Source organism: Staurois parvus, unplaced genomic scaffold, assembly GCF_062004578.1.
Source record: "Staurois parvus isolate SC_StPar_1 unplaced genomic scaffold, SC_StPar_1.0 ptg000011l, whole genome shotgun sequence".
NCBI classification, from domain to species: Eukaryota; Metazoa; Chordata; class Amphibia; order Anura; family Ranidae; genus Staurois; species Staurois parvus.
This window is the reverse complement of record NW_028317807.1, coordinates 19,304,440-19,320,456: the sequence shown is the minus strand read 5'-3', so window position 1 is coordinate 19,320,456 and position 16,017 is coordinate 19,304,440. Positions and strand designations below refer to the sequence as shown.

Genomic DNA, 16,017 nt, shown 5'->3' with positions numbered 1-16,017 from the left:
GCAGGCTAGGCATCGTGGCTAGGACAACCCTTAACTATGGGAGAGCCTGATCAGCAGGAGAGTTGGAGCAGGGTGGAATATGGAATGAAAGTGCTGCTGGGAGGGGGCTCCAGAGAAGGGTGGCCTGCCTACAGGTTGAAGCTGGACAGAAGGACCTTCAGTGTCTCACCATCTACCTAGGAAAGACAGCCTGTGAGCAAGTAAGAAGCCATCCCAGAGAAAGGCCCGAAAGCAGCTGCAACCCATTAAGCTATAGGAACAGGACAGTGTGAGCACTTCAACACCCCTTAGGCAAAAGAAGGGAGAGGGCGGTCAGGTGCAATACCCAACTAGTTCTCCCTGGAATTACTTAATTTGTTCATCTCGGAATCATCCAGCCGAGTGGATGAGATTTTCATCTGGGGTCTGAGGAGGTTCACCAAGGGGACCAAGTGCTGCTTGCAAAGACTGTGTGCTGATTTTCGTCCTTTTTTTAACGAAGTTTGTCCTCCAAAAGTGTACAGTTCCTTTGGGCATCCCATGTACCCCTAGATCCTATCCAAGTTGTTAACCCCTAATAAAGCAAAAAAAAAAAAACAAGCTCCAGGACTGTTTTACTGACTTTGGATGAAAGCGTGGAAAATGCGCATTGCCTGGCTGTGCAGAGCTTGGAAGAACCCAAAAACTCAGCGGCCCTTCAGGGGGTAGCACTACATGGGGAACACCAGATGTGTGCATCATGGCCTCCAAATTCAACAAGGAGTTGGACAGGTTTTTGGCCAGGTCTAGGGAGCCCCTGGCTTTTGCGGTGGATGCCCTGGTTATTTCTTGGTCACAGTTCAGACTTTGGTATGCATTCCCTCCAGTGAAGATTCTCACCCAACTGCTTTGCAATATAGAGGAATAACAATTTGATTCAATTTGATCCTCATCACTCCAAATTAGCCCAGGAAAATTTTGTGGACGGACATACACAGACTCCTGGCAGATAAGCCTTGGACACAAACAGGCCAGATCTCCTCTTAGAGGGCCCTTTGTTCCAACCCCCTTCTTAGTTGCCAGCTTTAATGGTATGGCTGTAAAAACCCAGGTCTTAAATTTTTTCTAAATATTTAAAATTTTTTAAATTAACAAACATGCTATATTTACCTGCTCTGCTCGATGGTTTTGGCACTCTTCTTGAGACCCTCATTGGCTCTCCTGGTGCCTCCCCCTGTGAGTGCCCCCATAGTATGTAACTCCAGAGCTGGCTCTGTGTGTACATTGACACACAGAGTGTGGCTCAGCCCCCCCCCCCCCCTCTCTCCTCAGTGGCTGTAATTGACAGGAGATAACAGCTCCCACTGCTGCTTTTCTGTCTGACCATTGCACCTGGACACCCTACTTTGACTGCAGGAATACTGTATTCTGTATCCTGGTCTTCCTCCAGTCTGGCCTGGATCAGTAGCTTGCTCTTAGTACTCTAACAAGGCAGGTTTCTGCCTTATCCATATGTAACACCCTCCTAGTTAGCTAGGGTCTAGCTTCAATTGTTAGACAGAGGCTGAGCAGCAGCCCAGGTGCAAATGTCAGAAGGAGGTTAAATTTGGGTCAGAGCTGAGAGGCTCTGCAGGCCAGCCCTCTGGAATTTCCCCCTGCTCTAGAACTTTTGAGAAAGGTCTAGAAGCAGTGATTGGATCTGAGAAGTGCCTGGCTTGTACTCTTAAGGGATCCTGGATCCCAGATGGGAGAGGCGCTCACCTACAAGTGGAAGAGCTGGACAGGAAGAAAGCTTTCACCCTCACAGGCACCCTGAGAGAGGAACACCTGAGCAGCAGAGGAGGAGCGTCCCAGCTGGAAGGCCCATATTTGAGGTCTGGAGAGGTGCACTGGGAAATGCTGGCTAGCTCTACAACAGAATCCCTTTTTGCACTCCCTGAAGGACCCAAGAAGGGATATTCTTCCTTTTCCACCATTGTTAGGTGACTCCAGCTGCCCATTTCCATAGCTTTTGCCCTCAAAGAATGGATTCCTTCCTTCCCAATTAGGGCCCATTCCACCAGATCTTGTATCTTGGGATTTTCAGCAAGTATCTGTTTTACAAGGTTTATAAGGCTGCTACATAGCTGCCTCTTCATTCCTTTTCAAAATTTTACCAGGTGGATGTTCAGGCCTCTGCTGAGCTTTGGGCTGCAATGTTCTTCAAGCCTTCATCTGAATGCTCTGAGTCTGTTGACCCTTTCATTTTGTGGACCAATTTCCTGCTGTTTGCTATGTTATTGGCCACTCCTCCTTTATTTCTTGGAGATGGACAATGGTCTATGATGTTGTTCTGTGTTGTTGTTCTATGTCCTGTACTTTATTTATTTTTTATTTAAATCTTATTGAATTTTTCATTACAAAAAAAGGAAAACTTAACAATATAACATAATCATCCAAAAGACAAACGTTTCACCTGAATTTTCTTCCCCCCTCTTTCTTTGGAACATTAATATTCAAGATCTCTGATTTTGAGGTGTTTATTTTCAGGTTTGAAAGCTCTCCGTATCGTTTTAGTAATCCCATTAAGTTGGGTAACGTTAATTCAGGGTTCACAATATAAAACAGCATGTCATCTGCGTATGCCTCTACCTTATGATCTATCTCTCCTTTCTTAATTCCTCTGATATCTACACTCTTTCTTACTGGTGCCAACAGAGGTTTCAGGGATATAACAAATAACAATGGGGATAATGGACATCCCTGTCCAGTGCCGTTGTACATCATAAGAAACCTTGAAAGGGACCCATTTACCTTAACTGCCACTGACGGACTATTATAAAGCTCCTTTATCCACTTTAACATCTTAATCCCTATTCTCAAGACCTCTAGAGTATTTATCATAAAACCCCAGTCTACCTTGTCAAAGGTTTTTTCGGCATCAATCGACAATATAATTGTCGGTAACTTTTCTCTCTTCGCTTTGTGAAGAAGAAGCAGTGTTCTTCACCTCCCTAGCGGTTTTTTGTTTGATTATACTATTTAATTAAATTTATTATTATTATATTATTATTTTTTATGATTTTTTATTAAATTATAATTTATGATTTCGTGTTTCAAATTTTAACATCCCCGGGGTGTTTACTAGACTCTTGCTCGGACAGATTTCAGTAAGTTATTCCTAAAAATTACAGGCCTACAATATAAAAAAATACATATTTTCATGCAAAAAATTTACTTATTTTGAGCACAGAAATATGGACATAATCAGACCACTAGGGAGGTTAAACCACTATCCCTCCTTTTTCTTCCTGGGACAAATCCAACTTGATCTAAATGTATCGATTTCGGCATCAACTCTTTTAACCTAGTAGCTAGCACTTTAGCAAACAGTTTTGTATCTGTATTTAATAATGATATAGGTCTATAACTAGCGCATTGTGAACTATCCTTTCCTTCTTTGAAAATAATTGTTATATACGCTTGTAGTGATTCTTCTTCTTTTATTCCCATTCCCTCTCCTAAGGCATTCATATATGTACCGCATAATTACAAGCTCCAGCGCCTTACTATCAAATCTGCTGCCATCCGGGCAGCAGTGAGCCATCGGCGGGCATCGGAGGTCTCCTCGACCCTGCCCGCACCTGGAGGAGGGGAGCGGAGCAACTTTGGCCCCTCTCCGTGGCTGCAGCCGTACCCGGCCTGGCGGGGCCTACTGCGGCCTGCCAAAATCTCTTCTCCAGATCAAAATCCACGTTTTTTGAAAACCTGATGTAGCCCTCTTTATTGGTGAGTCTGCGTAATACCAAGTTGGATAGTGCCTCGAGTATAATTTAACATTAGTATCATATGATAAATGTGTCTCTTGTAAAAACACTACATCAGTGGAAAGTTGGTAAACTTCCCTAAGTATCTTATGTCTATTAGTAGGAGAATCGAAACCTTTCACATTATATGTTGTAAGATTAATCAGGCTCATAACTATCTATTATTTCTCTTCTCTTTCTGTTCAAAGGAAGAGAGATATAGACTACTCAACTCGTGGACCTTCTCCCTTCCAAACCCCTCCCATATCCCCTCCCTACCACTACTCCCCCACCCCCATCCCATCAGTTTTTTTCATATTCTTTCTTTGTCCTCATAATGATGGAATTGAACAATCACGTCTCTTGGGATGTCTGATGTTAATCCTGGCAGGGGTCTTAATCTATGTATTCTCTCAATCTTTAAAGGATCTATGGCTAGTCTACCTATCATGGGATTGAACACTATTTATTTTTTTTCCATAGGTCCTCATCATGTGTATCTTCTGGCAGGCCCCAAGCCCTTAGATTATTTCTTCTCTCACTGTTTTCTTGGTCCTCCAAATTAAATGAGAGCTTCCTCTGTTCTCTTCGCATCTCCTCCATCTGCATCTTCAAGTTAGTTATCTACTGGGCCTGTGTCTCCATTTTCTCCTCCACTTCTTCCACCCTTGTTAACATTCGTCCAAGATCTTTATGGATCACCGCCATTTCATATTTCAGAGAGAGTTCTAATTTTGCAAACATTTCTGCCATCTCTATTTTTGTAGAAATCTGTGATGTTCCTTTCTGTTGTTCTGAGGCCTTTTGGTCATTGACGCTATCGACGTTTATAGCTTTATTGGTCTCATTCCCTTCCCGTGTCCCAAACAACAATTTGGACTACTCACTATCATAGTTTCTACTTCCTTTCTGTTGTTTCTCCATACTTTGTATCTCTGGGCTTTTTTTTCTTCTAATGGCATATATTTCTTTATTGTGCTGGTATTTATATTAGGTTGCAGGATTTTTATACCCCCACCTTTCGCGGGTCTGTTCTTTATATTGACTAAACTTAGCCGCTGATTTTCTACTCAATAATCAGAAACTTTATTATCACACCTGGGAAAAGTCCATCCTTCTTATACTTCTGCAATAGCTTTTTCAGACCCAGATGGCTTTGGCACACTTTTACATTACATACGTAACACTTGACCTCTGGGATCCCCCCACTCCTTGGTCTTCTGACAGCCGAGCTCCACAACTTAGGTACATTTACTAGCAAATTTACTAGCAACAGAGACAGTAATAATTTAAATCTCCATCACCCTCCGACCTAGGGTTCTGGGTAGCTCCTTTGTCCCGGACAGGGTCTCAAATCCTGATTTGCGGGATCTCCTGAGGGGGGTCTGGGTGGGTGCTCAAGATGTCCTGTGGTTTCAAATGTTTCTGGGTCTCAAAGTCTTCACTGTATGCTGCTTCTCCCAGGTCATTGGGGCATCTAGCCACTGAATTCGCTCAGCCCCATATGGACTTTCCCTCCCAGGGTCCCTCCAACACCTCCATCTTCTGCCTCTCTCAGGGGAGCCCTGCACTCTAGGGAGCACCTCCGTCAGCCAACGTTGATCCCTCTGAGGCTCTGGGATCTGAGCCCTGGTCCGCAGCAGCACACTCCATCTCCCTATGCACACCCCTCCGCCAGCCGCCACGTGATCCCAGCACACTGGGGTGCAACACAGGGCTCCAGGCAGGGCCATCAGCGGGGTCAAACAAGCTCTCAGGGGTCAGGCCTTAGCAGTTTCCACATAGCGGGTAAAAGGAGCTCCCTCTCTCAGCAGTCTCCCAATGCCATGGTCAGGCCCCCCCCCGTGTCCTGTACTTTATGATTAGGATAATAGAAATTTTAATTTAGCATTAAATTCAATTTTGTGGAGTACAATACAGGACACTCTACTTCCTTCTGTCCTCTGTTTATCACTTTTTCTTGCTACAAAACTTGTGGGTAGGGTTATATGAGGGAACATTCTCAGCAAAGCTTTTGCAGGTATCCAGTAACTTGAAGGTAACAGCATATAACCCTCAGGACCCTCAGGACTTGCTGTCCTGTATCCTATACTGTACTTCGAGCTATGGAACTTTATAGTCAACATTCCCATTTTTCATATTGTTTTGCCTAGGGTCAGTATATTCAAAATCATCTTTTTCAATCCTGTGAATTTTTTCTTTGAGATGTGCTGTTAAACTGAACCTACAATGGAATTGATTGATTATTATTTATTTTTTTCTAATTTATAAGGTTTTTTTTTTTAATGAAACTCCAGGAAATAAAATGCATCTTTAATTTCAGAGAAGATATTTCTAATGTTGTGTATGCTACATGCAAATATCAACTGGAGATGCTAAAAATTACAGATTTTCAATGATGGATACTACTGTCATCTGTTAGCTTTTGGGCCCACAGTTTTGACTAGTGTACAGTGAAATATCAAGTAGCATGCTCTCCCCCTTCCCCTCCGCTCATTCTTTCACCAAAAGCATTGTGTTTCTTTGTCTGAATACAAGGTGTTCTGTGATTGCATTAAGGGAGAATGGAGAGAGATAGTGGGAACTCAATCCTTCACTGTACACTAGCCAGAACAATCAGTTTCAGAGTTGGAATAAGAATGCTGACAGTAGTATTCAGCATAATAAAACTACAATTTTTAGCATCCTCAGCTGCCAACTGGACAAATTATTCACAGCATTAGAGATAACTTCCCTTGCCCAACCAAATTTTAAAAAGCACTTTACTTCACAGAGTTCCCAGATTACTTTAACACTTTTTATATATACACAAAATCTTTGTTTAACAAGTAAATATTTGATACATGACCAAGGATTCCCAGAGCACTATGGGTTTATAAGATAGCATAGCAGAGGCTGTCTGCCATCAGGCTTATTTGGTCTCACTGGAACCATTGATTGAGCCCTGTGGAGTGAAGTGGATAAATCACTATTTTGACTCATTCTCTTGTGTGTAATTGTAAGCTTTTTTTTTTTTTTTTACAACAAACAAGGTAATGAGACCCAGGAAAACACAAAAAGAGCCAAGAACACTATTTGCTGTCTAAATAAAAACTGATAGATATGTATATGTACTATTTCACATTTACCTAACTAGAAGAAAAGAAAAAAAATAAAGACGTTCTAATGGATAAAGAAAATATACACACACCACTACACACTCCCATTAAAAGAACAATGGATATTTTCAGTTCTACTTTTCCTAGGACATATTAGCCTTTATCCTTCTGCAAACGTATTAGCAAAACAGTTGTACATATAGCAAAAGCAGCTGTGCCTAGACAAGTTCCTAAAATACATATACAGTATGTTGTATAAATTGCCAAGGGTCTACAGCCGCAGAATTTAGACGTGGACAACAACAGTTGTGTCCTTTTGTAATTTCCTTTTTATTCAGCCTTTTGGCCTGTACACACAATAACAACATTGTAGGAAAACTTCTGTACGAGGAACAATCAGCCGATTATCTCATAGTTAGTAAAGTGCTTTCAACAAAAACTGAGGGTGAAAGCTACTAGTTTTTTTATCATACGTGAACACAACATCTGATTTTCTATTAATGTGTATAGTAATCATACGGAAATAACTGAGTAGAAAAAATGGATATGATCAGAATCATAGGACAACCCTAGACTTCCTCTTCTACTACTTTAGTACATGGCTATGTTTTTTTTCGCACTGGTCAATACCATTATGACTACATCATGGTATGCACTTTTGTGGCAGATTGATTTTCTCATAGTGCATACTGGGCTTTACACTAGAGATGCTTGCCTACAAATCTCGCAGCTATCAAGTAAGGAGGCAATCAAGTTACACATGTAAGCCTAGTTAATCAACACTGTACTAGGAAGAAGTAGAAAGAAGTCCACTCTCTGGGTATACATATATACATGGTGACATTTGCATAGTGGCATATCTAAACCCGAATGAGTCCCAGTGAACTTTCAGGACTGGAAATTTACCTTTGATATGGTCATTGATTACCTCCAGGCTGTATTCACTGCCTCCTCCTCCCTACTTTTCTGCCAAGACTTGCTAGTAAAGCATACAGCAATGCAAAGTACAATAGGATGTTTCATCAAAAAAAAAAGAAAATTGTTTGGATTGTTGGATTTAGATTTACACTAACAAATTGAAGCCTCACTCTGGCTAATACTTTCTAATCAGTTATAGCAAACAGGTTTTTTTTTCCTTTTGGGATAAAGGTTTTGCATGAATTAATAAAAACTGATAATTTTAGGCACCCCTGCCAGTGCTAATGGTGTGTCTCAACCTTGTAACTGCAAGTAAGCTTGTTCTGATAAAACACAACAGACTTACTGGCAAGATCACCAAAATTAAACTAATGCAGCCATCACAAATTGCTAAATCAGTAAGCTGCACTTACTGGGTTTAACACTTCTTGAGTTTAAATAGAGATTCAGTGTTTCTCAGTACTGTATGAACTGCATGTAACTACATACAGTATACAACGCTGTTTGCTGGCAGAGGAACGGGAACTTTCGGTGCCAGACCTGGAACAAAATTGAGTAGGGCTTACCACTGATCAGACATTTACAGGAAGCTTTGCATTTTCTGAATGAATACAAAGCTTCCTCTGATTGTCTAAGGCAGAGAGGGGTGGGCAATAATATTACATCCAGAATTCAGTACGACTCCATTTTGTTCTGGGTGTGGGACAGGAAGTTCCCATCCCACAGTGCTGACCGTTGCTCTATCTCTTTAATTAAAAAAAAAGGAAATCTTTTTAAACTTCACAAAAACGGTAGATGATCTTTAAATTAATTTAGAGACCACGGGTGATATACTGTATATGTAAAACTGGTTATCAGCAGAACTATTTTAATGAACAAGGCTAGGTCCAAATTTACTAGAGATAAGAAGCACAGGTTGGGTTTTACTAAAAGAATTAAGAAACTGCAGTCCCCCATCCCCTCCCTCCAACACTTATCTTCCCTCTTCTCCTATCTCCCTCCCCTTCTTTGTTCCCTCTCCTCCTATTTTTTCTTCCTTTTTTTCTGGTGGTTTCTGGTGATTCAGATTCTCTTAGTGATCATGCCACTGCCTTTTATCTTTTTATTCTGGATGTTTGTGGGTGCTGTCAGATTTTCTTATGTAACATTTAAAATGATTTTCAGATGACAAGGCATTTTCACCCATGAATGTGCTGCAATTGTAGTTATGAAAAACCTGTAAATAAAAAATGTACAAAAAAAAATATTGCAGAGGATACAGCAATGAAAAACTGACAAGCAGCAGGATAGATTTAATTAGGGAAAGTAGGTCATAAATATGAGTGATGCAATGTTGGGTGGTTTTTCAGCTATCAACCTAAAGTATGAATGAAACTCACAAAAGCCCCCTTATTTGACTTTATAAATCTCCTGGCCATGGTTCAAGGCAAATGCAATGCATTATGGTTTAAAAAAATTCTCCTGGGCGATTCTGCACATTCATTTTCTGGGATAGCAAATCTTGCATTTTCCACGATGACACCCATGGTAGCGCTGATCCCTAACCTCATCCCTGGTGCTTGGGAATCTGACTCCATTGTGATGGTAAGATACTATATTCTTGTGTTTATGTGTGCAACAGGCTTGCAAATCCAACTCAGAAAATCCTGCAGTTTCATGCATGAACCTGCGCAGTTATAAGGAAAGTTTAATTAATTTTGCTCTATTTTAAATTAGATTTTAATCATTCAAATTTCTAATATGAAAACCCAGCATTGTCTCCATGTTTGTTGGCAACCTGGGTAAAACTGATTAATCCAGATCTTTCTGTCCCCTATAAAGAGAGAAAGTGAGTGTGTCTCCACTCTGAGTCATTATCCCCACCTAGCTGTAAATTATCTACAAATCTGGAGCAAATGTGACAATATCCTGCTGATAAAATAATTTATTAAATCCCAGAGTCCATTTTATATTATTCCTTCCTATTATATCCCTCTAAACTAAATATTCATTATATCCTTACGCAGACTTAACAAAAGGAAATCAAGCCATGTATGACTACCTTTAGTAATATGAATGTTCAGTTAACTTAGTAAATATGGTGAAGCTGTGTTCACTGTGAACTAAACTTTAAGAAGTGAACATGATTCATTCCTTTAGTGAATCAATATAGGAAACCCTCAACTGTTGTTATACAGTAAACCCTACTACTATAAACTTAACCTAGCCAGGCATTTGAATTAAATCACTTACTGCACCACTGGGCATCAAAATTGCGATTTAGATCCACCCCATAGCAGGTTCCATTATTGAATGGCGCACGATTTTTTCTCCAAAGACGTTCCTGACGTTGAAACATTACACTTTTTATGTAATCTATTTTGTGTTAATATAAAATGCTGCTTAAACGTATAATAATTTGTGTCACCATTTAAAGTTAAACTTCACTTTTGTTAAAAAAAAATATTAAAACATAAATAGATTTTATCCAAGCCATTTTGAAATTTCATATTTAAAAATTACCCTATAATTTTGACTAGCTATGATTTCATATTATTGCCAAAAAAAAGGACCCTTCTTTTTCAACATGGCAGTTGGTGATATTTTGGATGTATAGACCTCCCCCTGAAATGTAACTTCCTACTCTTTGAATTGCACACTGACTTCCCCAGAATTTGATTTTCAATGACAACCCTGCTACTGATCAAACCACTATAGCAGACAGACCTTCCCACTCAGAACAGAAGACATAAGAAATTAATAGAATAAAATAAAATGGCTAAATGCTTTGTAATATATGATGTTTATTTAAACAATTTTGCCAATAAAATACAGTATGCCCTAAAAAAAGGGTTTTTTTTTTTTGGTAGGCAAAATTGGTCGTAGAGTTTTAGTCAACTTGACCAAGGCAGAAATTACATAAATCCAGTATGGCAATCTATAATCGTTGCAATCTAAGACTGCTTAAAGCAGAACACCAACCAAACATGGTTTTATTAAAATGTGCTTTGTAAAAAAAGTTAACTCTCATGAGGTGTATGTCACCTGCAAGATTGTTTCCCTTTCTTTATAACTACAGTTTCAAAAATACATTAAAGAATACAGGAAATGGACTTTTGAGTTACCCAAGGAATACAACCAAATTCATAGAAAAATATAAACATCTTTTTTTTAATCAATATTACTTTGTAAAACACAAAAACAGGATTGCATTCACAGAACCAGATCGCTTGTGGTATGTAGGTGTCCAGACTCATTTTCACTAAATACTTCATGTCATCTTGAAACTGTCAATTCACTATACCTTTCTGTGGTATTTACCACAAAACACTCAGTAAACACAGCAAGAACAGATGTTAAACTCAATTCACAGAAATAAATAAATAATTAAATGCATGCAGTAATTAAGTAGTGTTTGAGGCATGTGGCATTTAAGGAATGTGTACTGGTTGCTATGGAGTGGGTGGCCGCTGGCGTCCTTAACAACCAGTTACTGTCATGGTTGTTAAGGAGCATGCGGCTGCCATGTCAATAACAACCATGACAGTTTCTGTTTGTTAAAGATGCCAGCACTTCCTGCTTCTCAACAACACGGTATGTTTTCACTACTAAGACACCACATGACTTCATAAAATAACTCATGCGGTACAGGTATTTTAGTAGTGCTTTAGTGAAAAACACTTTTTGAAAAACACTGTGCAGTATCTTGCCGCATACTTGTGGTAAAATACTGCTTTGTGAATGGTGCCCACAGTTATCAGAATGTCTCCCTCACATAAGTGTCCAATATGCATTCAAATTTAGTAAGTCAATCCAAAACATCCACATTTATACAAGTCCAGGATCCTTATTCAATTTATATGTTACAAATATTTGATGTTTAATGTCTGCTACACACTCAAAGACTGTAGATTCCAGTGCAATTGATTGCTAAACAAATTCCAAGGGGTGAGTGCAGGGACATCATAGAGAACACCCAACCTGGGGGGGGGATGGGGGAGGTCACAGGGGAGTCACAGGACATAAAAAGAACCTACTAAAAAGACTATCATACTTAAAAAAATACTACAGTTAGTTTTGAACGTTCCTCCTGCTAGTCTGAGGTTATGTCCCTGTGTTCTTGATCTCAGCATATTAAAAATACTGTCCTGACAGTGAGGAAAGGGGGAAGGTGAAAACACTACGGATTCTGTGTAGGAGAGCTGAAGTTTTCTTAGCTGCTGTGGGCAAGAAGAAAAGAGACAGCTATTGCATACATCCTGGCATGAATGAAACTGGAAATATTAAACAAATATAGAAAGGGCAGCAATTGAAAGATACAGCAATACAGAAAGGAAAGGGGCATGCACCTCATGAGATTCCCTTTTACATAGCACATTTTAGAGAGGAATGTTTACCTGGAATTCTGCTATAAATGCTGTTTTCTACTTACCCAGGTCCACTTGGATTTACCAATTTTTTTTTTATTTCTTCAGCTTACCGTTGTCCACGAGTAAATATATCCATCAATATTAAACACAGGTACAATGTAGAAATCAACTTCTTTTAGGACTTTGGCAAGAATAGCATCAGTTTTATGAGTTGAAACAAGCTGTGAAATGGAATATAGCATATGTGAAAATTGATAATTATTGGCATTAAATTATACTTTGCTTTAAAGTACTTACATTATTAAATTTTTCTTGTTGGCATAATGTAATACATATGCTAGTGTGGATGTCTCTGAAAATAGGATTCTTGAATGTTAAAAAAAAAACTCAAGACAATTAAACTGAGTAAGGCCCCTTTCACATGGCTTTTCTGATCGGGTCCGCCTGCCTGTTTTTTAATAGGAACCTCCATTCTCCTCTATGGAACGGCGGGTGTAAACGGACATTCACGGGTGTCCATTTACACAAACTGGTACAATTAAGAAATATGTGTCACAAGGAAATGTTACCCCAGAAAGAACTCAGGGAATAAATGAAAAAAGTGAATTGGATATAAGTGTGGATAATAGTCCGAGACTTTCCCTGGGCCCAGTTTATAACAATCAAATGGAAGGTATTGAACCAAGAGAGTTGGAAAGAGATATGCAAATACCTAACAAAAAAGAAATGGTGGAGATGTTTAAAGGTTTGGAAAACTCAATAAAGCAAGAGATGGGGATGATCCGGGAAGATCTGGGACAACTGTTAACTAGGGTGGAGGAAGTGGAGGAGAAGGTACAAGCCCAGGCTCAGAATATCCTAAAATTAGAGAAATGGATAATTGAAGATAAAAAAGAATACAAGAGATTGCTTTATAGGATGGAAGAACAAGAAAATAGAGAAAGGAGAAATAATATCAGAGTAAGAGGAATCCCGGAACTGACAAAGGGGGAAGATTTAAAAGAATTATCTGGCAAAATCTTGAACTTCATAATGGACAACTCGGATGAGGAGATGTTCAAACTGGATGAAGTATACAGGATTGGGAAGTACCAACAAGGAAAAGGGGTAGAAAAACCGAGAGATATAATTGTTAAATTTCATAATTATGGAGATAGAGAAGAGATATGGAAAAAGATCAAAGGAAAAACAAATATTACATATGGAGGGAAAAATATCCAAATTTTTGCAGATCTGACAGCAGAGACTCTGAGAAGGAAGAGATCACTGAAACCCCTATTAGAAGAGATGAAAAAACAAAATGTGAAATACAGATGGGGTCGTGACTTAAGTTTAATTGGGTGGAGGGATGGAACTACAGCTATTTTAAAATTCCCGGAAGACATGGAGGAATTTTGTGACAAACTTGGACTGCAGAGACAAACGATACCTGGTTGGGAAGTGGAGGAGGGAGAGTTGGATTTTTGTGGGTCAGGAAAGTGGCAGCTGGTCAAAAGAGGAAATAGAGAATTAACAGATAAGGGGATATTGGGGAGGAGGGGGAGGTAAGCGGTCATGGGCAGAGTCAAACCCCCATAGAGGGATCAAAGGTGGAATATGATCCAAAGGCATGGGAAGCCTGGGGGGGGTGGGGAGGCGGGAGGGAGGGGGGGGGGGGAGCTGGCAGGGGGGGAGGGTTAGGAAGGGTAGGGGTTGGGGAGAGTTGAGGGAGGGAGGGAGGGAAAAGAATAATAAAGGAAATACTCTGCAGGATAGAGAGAGGTATAAAAAGCAAGGGTAAGGAGAAGGAGGATAGTTATGTGATCTCTAAAAAAAAAAAAAAAAAAAGATGGAAGATTTACAAGTTATCACTTATAATGTAAAGGGATTAAATTGTCCTGGGAAGAGATTTAGGTTATTTAAGGAATTACATCATCAAGCAGTTTCGGTGGTCTTTTTGCAGGAGACACATCTTGAGATAGAATCTAAGGTGAAGCTGAAATCTAGAGATTACCCAATATGGTATTTTGCAGATTCCCCAATTAAGAGAGCTAAAGGGGTGGCAATAGGGTTCAGAAAAAATATAAGATTTGAATTAAAGGACAGAAAAGTAGACCCAGAGGGGAGATATCTGTTTTTGAAGGGTAAAATACAAGGGGTGGAGTGCACAGTAGCTAATATATATTGTCCAAATAAAAAACCAGAGGAGTACTTGAAGGGTGTGTTAAAAAAGTTGATGGATTTTAAAGAGGGTTGTATAATAGTGGCGGGAGATTTTAATTTTTGTATGGATCCACAAATTGATACAAATTCTAAGGTACAAAGAGAGGGGAGTAGATCTCTAAGACTATTAAAGAAGGTGATCCATGGATGCCAATTGGTAGATTCATGGAGAATCTTGCATATGAAAGATAGAGACTACACATTTTTCTCAAATGCACATCAGATATACTCAAGGTTGGACTATATATTGATAGAACATCACTTTATAGACTCAATGGTTAAAGCAGATATAGGAGTAATGACGCTCTCGGATCATGCCCCTGTTGTATTGAGGATGGGATGGGGGAGGAGAACAGAAGGGGTAGGTTGGAGGTTGAATGAAGCACTTCTCATGGACAAGGATAATGCACAGAGGATTGGGAAGGAAATTGAGAGATTCTTTAAAGAGAACGAGACAGAGGATGTGTCTAAAGCAACAGTATGGGAGGCTCATAAGGCATATATAAGAGGAGTTCTGATTGCAATTGGGGCAAGAAAAAAAAGAGAAAGAAGAGAAAAAATTAGTGGGTTCTTAAAAGATATATCGGAGTTAGAACAACTATATAAAAATAAAATGCTAAAAGAAATTAAGCAGAAGATAATAAAAAAGAAAGAGGAACTGGAAACCCTGATGGAAGAGGAGAGAAGGAGAGTGTATAATAAAGTGTTAAGCGAAAACTATAAATGGGGAGATAGGCCAGGAAAATATTTAATGAGAACCTTAAGGAAAAAAAAAAATAGGAATTATATAGATAAAATAAAAAGCCCTAAGGGAGAAATGGTCCACTCAAATAAAGAAATTGCAAAGACGTTCGCGGACTATTACAGGAAGTTGTATAATATCACTCCATATGATGAAGTAAATAATATGGATAAGGAAAAAAAGAAAAAAAAAAGGAAGATTTATCTAAAAAATGCAGGATTACCAAAAATAAAAGAAGACCAACTAAACTCCCTTGAAGCAGAGATTACACAAGAAGAGATAAGGATAGTAGTAAAAAGTATGGAGATGGGGAAGAGCCCAGGCCCAGATGGTTATACAGTAGGGTATTATAAAAAATTTAGTGAAATATTAAACCCCAAACTGGAAAAATATATGAATGCCCTGGGAGGAGAGATGGACATGAGGGGAGAATCTTTGCAGGCTCATGTGGTACTGTTACATAAAGAAGGGAAAGACGTCTCGCAATGTTCAAGTTATAGGCCCATTTCACTGTTGAATTTGGACACCAAGATATATGCAAAGGTCCTAGCGAATAGGTTGAAGGAGTTTATGCCTACATGGATACATGGAGATCAGGTGGGCTTTGTCCCAGGAAGAGAGGGCAGGGACAATGGGTTGAGATCCCTGATGCTGATTCAGAGAAGTAAAAATGGGGAGGTACCAGCGGTGGCCCTTTCAATTGATGCAGAAAAGGCCTTCGATAGAGTAGACTGGGGCTTCATGATGGATACCTTAGAAGATCTAGGAATAGGAGGTAGAATGAGGGAATGGATTGGAAAACTGTATAGTAAACCCTCGGCAGTGGTAATAGTAAATGGGGAAAAAACAGAACCCATTGGGATGTCAAATGGAACGAGGCAGGGCTGCCCTTTGTCTCCCTTATTATATGTTTTGTCATTAGAGCCTCTTTTATCAACAATAAGGAAAAATGGAGACATAAAGGG

General features: G+C 39.5%; 1 protein-coding gene across 1 annotated transcript in view; it reads right to left on the bottom strand.

Moving 5' to 3' along the window:
- LOC149473822 (carboxypeptidase O-like) overlaps positions 1–16,017 on the bottom strand; it is an 82,505-nt gene that overhangs the window by 18,529 nt on the left and 47,959 nt on the right. Inside the window, exons 7-8 of the mRNA XM_089671542.1 lie at positions 12,219–12,329; positions 9,992–10,082 (exon numbers count right to left, since the gene is read on the bottom strand). Coding sequence (XP_089527668.1) covers positions 9,992–10,082; positions 12,219–12,329 — 202 coding nt within the window. The remainder of the gene's footprint in view (positions 1–9,991; positions 10,083–12,218; positions 12,330–16,017) is intronic.